Source organism: Montipora foliosa, chromosome 6 (genome assembly GCF_036669935.1).
Source record: "Montipora foliosa isolate CH-2021 chromosome 6, ASM3666993v2, whole genome shotgun sequence".
In the NCBI taxonomy this organism is placed as follows: Eukaryota; Metazoa; Cnidaria; class Anthozoa; order Scleractinia; family Acroporidae; genus Montipora; species Montipora foliosa.
Genome location: NC_090874.1, coordinates 11,945,523 through 11,956,064, shown reverse-complemented (window position 1 = coordinate 11,956,064; position 10,542 = coordinate 11,945,523). Strand labels below are relative to the sequence as shown.

General features: G+C 37.4%; 1 protein-coding gene across 1 annotated transcript in view; it reads left to right on the top strand.

Annotated features, from left to right (window-relative positions):
- Positions 1-10,542, top strand: part of LOC138006697 (ubiquitin-like domain-containing CTD phosphatase 1) — an 11,427-nt gene extending 885 nt beyond the window's left edge. The window contains exons 2-10 of the mRNA XM_068853182.1: positions 333-424; positions 1,514-1,605; positions 2,229-2,344; positions 3,148-3,246; positions 4,953-4,990; positions 5,174-5,272; positions 5,909-6,022; positions 6,864-6,991; positions 9,884-10,542. Coding sequence (XP_068709283.1) covers positions 333-424; positions 1,514-1,605; positions 2,229-2,344; positions 3,148-3,246; positions 4,953-4,990; positions 5,174-5,272; positions 5,909-6,022; positions 6,864-6,991; positions 9,884-9,896 — 791 coding nt within the window. The 3' untranslated portion in view covers positions 9,897-10,542. The remainder of the gene's footprint in view (positions 1-332; positions 425-1,513; positions 1,606-2,228; positions 2,345-3,147; positions 3,247-4,952; positions 4,991-5,173; positions 5,273-5,908; positions 6,023-6,863; positions 6,992-9,883) is intronic.

The following is a 10,542-nucleotide window of genomic DNA, read 5'->3' as shown; positions in this document are numbered from 1 at the left end:
AGCTGATGTGGACCTGCCATATACCCACCCACCCATATACACACAGTCAGAGGACAGCCACAACGTAACACCGGGAACTTCATCCCGTACTCTTCTCGAATAGTGTGTGGGTTCTTTAAAGTCCCACAAGGAACTAATGAACATGGAAGTTATTTGTGAGACAGGACCTCCAGCTTATCGTCCTTATCCGCTTATCCTTATAAATTTGGCTTTTGAAAATCTCCCAAGGGTCAAGTGAGCTCAAATAATACTGATTGAAAGTTATAGGCTCTCCAAAATATCCACATACTGTGTGTTTAATACATGTTTCATAATTTTGTCATTCCCATTAGGTAAAAATCCTGACGATGATGTACGTTTAAGTGCATTAAATTTGAAGCCTAATAATAAAATCATGATGATGGGAACACGAGAAGAGAACTTGGTATGTCATGCGTCATGTGCATAACAAGGGAATATGTAGTTGACAATTACTGATGCAGCAGTAGTGGCCAAAGGCCACCATTGCAGTAGGAGTAAGGCTGAAATCATCAGTGTCTTACCATGCCATTATGTTTAATATACAGTTTCACATCAAGTTTCCTCCATTTTTTTATCTTTACTATTTTTCTTTAGTGTGCTGCTTTCTATGGTCTATTGACTTCCCTTCTATTATACATGTACATGTAGAATCACTTACACGTACCTTCTGTGATAAAAACCTACATGTAAAAGTTAAATGCCATGATAAAGTTCATGATTGTATAACTTGCATGTGTACATGTACAAGCTGCTGGCCATGGGACTCACATGGCTGGAGTCTACAGTATACTGGTGTGAAGTGGCATGGTGTGACTGACCTGAGATCATTGCTTTTACGCGTGGATGAGATATTAGTCCTTTGTACAGTGTAGCCTGGTTATTCCCAGCAGTACATATACATGTACGTTGTGATAGAGCCATGCCAGGTCTTGAAACCGTGACCATTCCCTAGGGCTGGGAGCCAGGTTTAGGAAGGGTGGGGGGGGGGGGGGTGGGGGGAGGGACGGAGGGGAGTGTTGAGGTGCAGATTTCCTCCTGGTAAATAATTAAATATACATTGTACAAGCTTGACTCCTGGCTACTTTCAGATAGACCACCATTGCCACTTACCTTGTCAATTTTGGAATCCATGCTCACTAAATTTAATTTACCTGGCAACTTGAAATCACAATGAAATTCTTAGACAAGTGTTTTAAACCTACTGTTAATGGCAAAATTAATAATCTTTCTTTTAAGAGTTTGATTAATGTTATAATTATAGTTTCTTTGCTATCAAGAAATGAACGAATGAGGCAGTTTCCACAGTTTCAACAATAACTAGGACTAGTTTTGGGAAGTAGTCAGTTGGAGAAACACTGTGAATTCATGATCTGGGTTCCATTCTATTTGGGTTGGTTTAATGGTTCTTGAACTCTATCCCAAGGATTTTTTTTTCCAATGTTACGTGTCTACAGATAATTATTACTGAAGTTTTTTTACTTTTCTTTGACAGGCAGAAGTGATTGCTCCATCTGATGAACTGGTAAACAACCAAGTATTGAATGACTTTGATATAGAAGAAGATGAGATACAAATTGAGAACAGGTGACATTACTAAATATCAGACCCACATAGGCTGTTGGTTTGGTTTGTCTTAAAGGGGGAAAGCAAGTTTATTCAGAGACAATGCAGCTGATATGTACACTGTATATGCTTTTAATATACCTGTACAGTCACGTAACTGCATTAAATTAAAGATTGTTTGACATTTTATTAAGCATGCAGTTAAAAACTTGTGAACTACAGTGTATGTACAAAACTGCTCACAGTGAACTGTTTGGTTGTACTTTATAAAGCGATAAACAAAAGAAGGAAACTGCTTTAAATTTATCTTTTTTTAATGACTGGCTATGATAAATTTGCAGAAATCTGGTCTTCTGTGAGTCCTCTTTATTCGGGTATCTTCCGTTTGTTAATTACTGTAATCAATTCAAAGTTTCAAAATTTGGGGTAGATGCTGACACTTTTCATTCAGCCTTTTAACTGGGCTACTAATGTCTGGCTTCTCTTATAAAGCCTTGAGCTTATCCCGTGATCAATTAACTTATTATAAATTTATAAACTCAGATGATAGAGCTAAATTTCTGTGCTTCATTTGCTCAGTGATGCAGCACCGCGATAAATTAATTTTGTTTACAAGTGACATTTAAATTTTCTTTGTTTAACAGAGAGGAAAATCTGGCAAAAATTGATAGACGAGTTTCAGATTATAAGCTGGAAATATGTAACCCACCAAGAGCCGGAAAGAAACTGCTTGTCCTTGATGTGGATTACACAATATTTGGTAAGCTCTGAAGATGGGATTGGTATCCCCATTGTTACAAATTGCTTGGAAACAAGTGAAAGGACAGCAGAAAAATCCCTAGGTGGGACCTCTGTAACACAGTCCGGTCAGATGCTCTACCCATTGAGCATGAGCTACTAGAACTCACTGGGGAGCTTGGTCATTTTTGTCTTGGAAAATGGCATAGCCATTTCCGAGTTATTGGAGGGGAGCTGGCTTTCACTCCTTCTATGGGTCCATCAGATCCTGTACGTTGTTAAACTTTTTGTGTTATTCGCTGACTAGTGCATACATGTAGTGCTTGTGCATACAATTCGGTTTTGTGAGGCAGCAATGGTGGGCAGCAGTCAGGGCAGTCATAAAGCCGGGCTAGAGAGCATCTTACAGTACATAATTTTTGCTTGTTGGGTAAAGGTACACCGTACGAACGCAATGCATGTGTACGCCACTGAATTAATATGCAGCACGCGAGTTTCAGGCCTTTGCATAATAATAAGCAGCGTTTACGAGCTGAAATTTTAAGCTTGTGAGTTAAAAGGATGTCACTTTTCCCTAGATCCAACCCTGTGAGGTTCAAATCGGTCAGTTTGGAATGTGAATAATGGCGGGCTGTGAAATCCAAAACTTACACTCAAAGTATAAAACGGCCTTTGGATAAAAATCAAAGCTCAAACTTTTACCAGTCAAGTGTTAAGCAATCTCCCTTTCAAAATCTTTTGATCTTTTGATCATAGTTGCACTTTAAATTTTTATTATTGTTTGTTCATTATGATTTTGTTAAAACAAGTTGTATTTGTCTTAAGATCACAGATCAGTTGCAGAGACCGGTGCAGAGCTAATGAGACCATACCTCCATGATTTTCTTGCCACATCCTATGAACATTATGACATTGCTATATGGTGTAAGTGAGTATTGCCTTAATGTAGTATTCAGTGTGAATAATTCTGTGCTGAGGAGGGCCAAAAGTAACAGTTATAGATAATTGTGAACATTTTAAAATGAAAGTACACTGTAGCTTTAAGCTTTTCATTTATTGTGTTATCGTACAATTTCTTTGCAAATATTGGGCAGCATCCTAGTTTCAAAGTAATTTTAAACTATTGTAATTGTGTTAAATGATCTTCCAGACAGTACAACCAAGAAATTATAACTTTCCAAGAAGCAAATCTTCTAGTATATTTTTGTGTTTTGGCTCTTTTCTTCCAGAGGGTCCACCCACCAGACAAATCTTTTGCAGAGGACGTCATACCTTGCACCCTAAGCTATGGGGGGCTGGACAATCTGCGAGCCAGCGTGCCATGCTAATTTTGCATTTAAGTCCAAGCACCCATTTCAAATAGCGCTGATAAACAGTTAGTAAGTTTAAGCACCCATTTTAAAATGATTAGCTTTCAACAAGTGTGTGACTCACATGGCTTGCCATGTTGACTTGCATGGCTCGCAGTCATGGCTCGCAGTCATGGCTCGCATAACTCACAGTCATGGCTCGCATAGCTCGCAGCCATGGCTCGCATGGCTCACATGGCTTGCTGGCTCGCACAATGTCCTAACTCAAGCTACGTGTATGAATGGGGCTGACTAGTTTTACAAACACTGTTAGTACCCATGTCATTGAGTACTATTGCCCAACCACTTCACCCATTGACCCCTGTGAATGAGACTTGGCAGTTTTTACTCTGTCTATTAAATGCCAGACGATTTTTAATTACTCGTCAACTGGGGGTATCCTGGGGTACCTGAAGAGTCATGGGTTAACCACTCAAAAACAGTGTACAGCATTTCCTCACCATTAATCCATTGACCCCTGGGAGTGAGACGCAGACTGCCTGAGGAACTTGTCAATAGGTTAAAGTGCTATTTTTTCCCTGTACTTTCCCATCCATAGTAGACCTTATTTTTTGCTGTAAGGAATTTGTTGCTTGAAGTTGCTTGAAGCCAGGAGTCATTTCAAAACTTGGTGTAGTAAAATCTTTCGGCTGAGAGTATAATTATTATAATACCTGAGAAGGACTGTAACACTTTTTGGTGTCATTGTCTGATGTTTGGACAACCTGAGCAGAAGTCATCCTCATGCAGGGTCAAGTGATTTGGATAGTGTCAGTGAATCATACGATCTGACAAATGCGATGTTATCGATCTGTCCAGTTAGCTGTGGTGTTGCTGGCTTGGAGGACTTCGATTGGTGTGTCTTAATCTGTAGGTCAAACTCTACTGAGCTTTTTTTGTCCTGTTGGTTTCCTCAATAGGTAATTTGTGTGTGGTGCCAGTATTAAATTAAAGTAATTAAAAGTATTTTATTAATTAAAAGTAATTAACTCATTGACTCCTGAGGGTTCCCCATTGATGAGTAATTAAAAATTGTCTGGCATTAGACAGAGTAAAATACTACATATAAGTAGCTGGTTTAGGCCGGTTTAGGGTTAAAAGGATTAAAGTAAAGTAACCAAAAGCATATTTTATAAGCTTTCAGTAATTATTATCATTATTAATTTTTTTTGCAGAATGACCATGACACAACAGTATTAAAGATTTCACATTGTGCCTATTGTAATGACTCGTTGTTAAATAAAATAAAATTACTACGTGTTCATTTTTTTTCCTTTGCAGCGGCCACCAGCATGAAATGGATAAATGCTAAAATGAAAGTAAGCAATTTCATTTGATTCTTAAAACAGTGAGAGCATTTAAATTAAGCAATTGTATTATTTTTTACATGTTGATTCTTCTTTAATAATTTGAAATTGAAGTTTTCGATTTCAGCCTATGATGCATCCCAATCTACTATTGTCTCAATATAATTATATTTTATTATTTTGTTTTCTGTCAAGGAGCTTGGTATTATAGATAACCCAAATTACAAGATCTGCCTTCTGTTAGACAGTGGAGCTATGATAACTGTTTTGTCTTCAAAATACGGCCTCATTGAGGTGGGTAACTCATGGTGGTGAAATGTACATGTATGTAATAAATACAGTTGAACCTCGATTATCCGGACCTCGATTATCCGGATTTCTCGATTATCTGGACTTTTTCTCTGGTCCCAATTTTGTCATGAATATTTTATTAGTCATGATCTAGATCCGAAGCCATATTCTTTTTAAAACTACCGCGTTGAAAATTGAAGTGAAGGCGAGTTTGTTTCGCTTTCAAAAAGCAAAATAAAGCAGCGCTCACACACGTTGTAACTTATGCAGAAGTTACTTTCGAATGAGTTCTGATTGGCTTAGAGTTGCTTTGTTGCTAAGTGAAATTTTACGCTCTATTTTTGGCTCCTTCGGCAAACAAGCTACATACATGTACGCCACGAATGTTTATTCACGATCATCATGTTCTTGAAGCGTGAGAGCAAGGAAAAGATCATGATGTTTGCCGACACATCTCGATTATCTGGACCCTCGATTATCCGGGCATTCATGTACATTTGTACAGCTCAAAATTGATGTACATGTATAGTTTTTGTTCTAATGGCCCAGGAAATTGTTTTGTTTATGTGTGCAAGTTTTATAATAAGTCTTGATGTTAATTATTATTATTACTTTTTGGTGTTGTTTCTTGTCTTGTAGACCAAGCCACTTGGCGTCATTTGGGGGAAATTTGAAGAGTATAATAGCAAAAATACCATCATTTTCGATGATCTCAGACGAAACTTTCTAATGAATCCACAGAATGGACTTAAGGTGGGGACTTAAAGTATTATCCAATATATTACCATCCTGATGTGACATGTGGCAGCTGTGTTTGAGGAGGACGCATTCTAATTGTGTCAGTTCCACGGGTTGTCCCCCGGGGATCTATATATCATGATGCCATACATTTTCAGCATTAATTTTGTCTTGTTCTGCTGCAAATAACCTCGATCTCACGCGATAGTGTTGCGGCTTGCCCAAGGGAAGTCATTAGCCCTGTTGGACGGGGTCAATGCCAGGATGGGTGACTGTCCGGCGATATTGATTCCTGTCTTGTCACTGACGAAACATTAATTTTAATTAATGTCTCGCCGATGACAAAACAGGAATCGAACGCACCTTATTAATCCTTGATTAATGCTACTGACAGTAGTTCTAGAGCATATCGAGGTTTTACTTTCGAAGTCTTTTAAGAAGTGCAAGAAGCTGAATTGTAATATGTAGCAAGGGTACAGATTTACCAGAGTGACTGCTCTTTATTGATCTTGAAATACCATGGTTATGGAAAATTGGCTAGAAAGGGCCACTTAGGAGTTTATGTACAATCAGCTTCTTTTTCAAAGCCAGGACTTCTATAAAAACTGTAAAGTTTTTTCTTCAGTTGATAGTTTCTTCTCTTTTCCAGCACATTTTGCCAACAGATTGAACCAACAAAGGAATAGAAAGACATTTTTCAATTACTGTTAGTAGTGAATGAATGACTGACTGCATGTAGAAAGGGAGAGTTGAGGAAGAAAGGCTGAGGGATGGAGGAATACCTGCATCAATGTGTAGCCAAAGAAAAACATGATTGATGATAATTATTTGGTTTATTTATCTATATCCTCTTTAGATCAGACCTTTTCGCGAGGCACATAAGAATAGACACAAGGACAAAGAGTTGTTAAAATTAGCAAAGTATTTGAAAAGGATAGCGAGGTTGGATGATTTCAGCAGTTTAAATCACAAGTATTGGGAAAGGTATGTTTACATACAGTGTTAAGTAGTGTCTTGTCCCTCCCCTCCCCGCCCCCTGGACCCCAATGCACTGAAGCCATGGTATTCGAAACTAACGCTTACCTAACGCTTGTTTCCTTCCTTAGCATAAACAAAAGCACTAAATGCAATTATTATTATTTTTCATAAGTAGAAGTTGTGCTTACATGCATGCTTCATACAAAAGTAACAAGTAACATCTGGGCCTAATATAGTGAAATTAAGTCCCACTCAGATACATCCACCACCCAGCATATTGCACTTGACTGTGTGATATGCATAAAAAATGCATAATAACAATAACAAAAGCAATAATACTGGTAATAATAATATAATAACAGAAACCCATAAGGCAGGCCTTCTGATATTACGCGATGGTGCGATTTCGCACAATCGACCTCAAATCGCATCCGATCGCACAATTCACGAAAAATCGCATAATTCACAAAATGACGCAATAAATTCATAAAATGAAACATAAATCAAGACGTTTCTTAGAAATTCCTGCATAAATACGCCATTTTTAAGATGATTTATCTTGGAAAAGGGCTAAAAACCTTTGTCACCTTCGATTTCGTAAACATTCAAAGTTCAAGGCTTTATTTTGCATGTCGGGGACCTGGTACGAGTCTCCTTCTATTGGTGCAACACAAACACGCCCTTATATACACACCACTGAAATGACACAGTTGCCTTCCTTTGCAGAAGAGATTTGTGAAAAATAAGTGAAGTTGTAAGTTTTTCGGCAAAATGTAGTTTCTTTCGTTGAAAACTGATAAAAACTTACTCATGGATAAGTTTGTTGTGAAAACGCTCGCTTTTGCCTCGACGAAGAAGGAAGTTCCCACATTCCGCCCGATCTGACAGCTCACAATCGAGCAAGAAAGTACCTCACAGGTACGCTCCACGTGGACGATGGACTGATGTTTTTCTCGTCGTGCAATATTAGGGCCTTTTATATGAGAGAAAATAAGCCGCGGCTTACTCTGGCCACGGTGTACAAAATACGCCAAAGGAACTATTTATACGAATATGTATTCCCAGGTCAATATAAGCCGCGGCTTGAAAAAGACGTGAACGTAGATTTTGTACCATTTTTCGGGGTGAACATTCAAGTCTTCTGTGAGCCGCGGCTTATTTTCTCTGGTATAAATGGGGGTATGGCCCTATTGTGATTGACCATCTTCGGAAGTTCGTGGTTGACGAGCACCTTGATCATTCATTGTGTCCTTTCAACTTTTCGACTTTTATTTATCCCAACTAATATCGATCAAGATACATAATTACTGTTCCTTTGTGTTCAAAATGTCTTTAGGGCAGCAAAAAAGTGTTTTTCTTAACCTGAAACCGTATAAAACAACCTTAAAATTGCTGAGAAAAAAATCGCATAATTTACATTATTTATCGCATAATTGGCCTTTCTAATCCCACAATCTGCCCTGAAAAAATCGCATAATTTGCAATTTTTAATCGCACCCTATCAGAAGGCCTGATAAGGGGTGAAACGTGTAACGCGCATTTACAGCTTCCGAATATTCAGTGCTAAGTACCATATTTGGAAACCCCTCACTCCAGTTAATTTGGCGCGAGAACATTGGTGGTATTGCGTCACTGTGTTCTTGCGAACTGATTGGTTGAATGTTTCTCTCTTGTTGTTCCAAGTATGGTACTTAGCAAATTGAATATTCAGAAGCTTGTTTTTCAGCACACAAGGGGCCGTTACACGTTTCAACCCTTATGGGTTTCTGATAATAATAATAACAACAACAATAATAATAATAATAATAATAATAATAATAATAATAATAATAGGAAATTGTATGAAAGAAAGTGCATTTATTTTCATGATTTATGGGCACGAGTGTCCTGTTTAAAAAAGTTCTCAAAATTGGTGAGTGCAAATAAATTTTGAGAACTTTCAAAACATCACAAGTGACCATAAATCACAAAATACGTGTACGAGCAAGTTGATACGATTTTTTTATTTATCATGTACTCAACAAAATCACTCCATTTCTTTGTTTCCATAGCAACTTCCATATTGCACTCTATAACCTATTTAAGCATTTGTCATTGGGCTATCAGAAATGTAATATTATGTTTAGTATTACCGGTAATATCATAATAATTTTATTTATCAGAACATCAGATGCACTTGTAGTGTTAATAATGTGCAACTTTAAAGTACTGCAGGGAGTTGTAGCAAAACACTCCCTCCATACTTGAGATGGGCTCTCCCTCCTGAGTAATCTTGCAAAAATTCTGCTATCAAAGTCAGTGTGGCTTAGTCAATATTATTCTGACTAAGCATGAATGAGTGTTGTTAACAGACAATGTACTAGGTTGCCAGATTGTCCATTTTGGTATTTAAGAATTCATGAACCAACCTCATCCAGGGCTGTTAATAAGGGCCGGTATCCAGCCAAAACCACCGGCTGGTAAGCCATCTTCAGCCATCTTACGCTTGTTAAATTATCATCAAAGAAACTTAAAACATTCTTCTCTGTGTTTTGAGTGGAATTGACAGCATATTCTATGAAGATTAAATCACAACAAAACTGCTTGTACCCTATCCTTCGTGAGAATGGTTCCCATTCTTGTGCTTAATCTGACAAAACAACATGGCGTCCGTGAAAGAATTTGTTCTGTCCTTAGTCAAGTGTCCCAAGCTCACTTTCATGTCCGCCTACTTTTAATAATATAAGCTTTCTACTTTCAAATAATATTGACAGCCCTGCTCATCAGATCACAGCAACTGCTTTTCTGCCAGTAAGCACTGAACTTACTTTCTAAATAAAAAAGAAATGAAAAATGGTTTGTCTCTTCCCTGGATCAACATTAATTTTAATGCCATTACTTTTTTTTTTCTCTTTGCAGCTACAAGCCTTGAAATTCTCATCTCAACATAAAAAATAATTTTGACCCCTTGTTGGTAAAAGAAAAAAAACACATTCACATAGTAGAGGACCAGTATGTCTGAAGTTTCTTCATTTTCTGGACCAGTCTTTCTCTTCCCCGAGTTTAATAATGTCTTATGATGAGGGAAAAAACATTATTACACAGACACTATTACAAACAATTTGCCCATTCAATCCTGCGGAGAACACCACCTCTGCTCAATTTGTTTATTGCCATAATTCAATACTATTCACGACATTGCTTACATTATATTTTTATGTTGTGTCCTGTTTTGAGGTAATTAAGCTATGCTACTTTGACAAAATCTTCTTGATCTGAAGATGGTTGTCTTATGTCGATCAGATACAGAACAGTTGATACACCATGTATGTAGTTGTTTCAAAAAATTAGGTTTCTCTATGACGTAACAGTATGCATACAGCAACTTTACGTGTTTTTTTTTATTGTGTAAAAGGTTGAGGTTTCTTTCAATAATTGCAAAATTTGTTCAGTTCTTGAATGTTAAAGTGGAACATCCATCAGCTTTTGTCAAGCATATTGTTTGACATTTAAAGAAATGTAAATAATTCAAATAAATTAAAGATAATAAATTTTATTTCATTGTGGGTGTAGAAGAA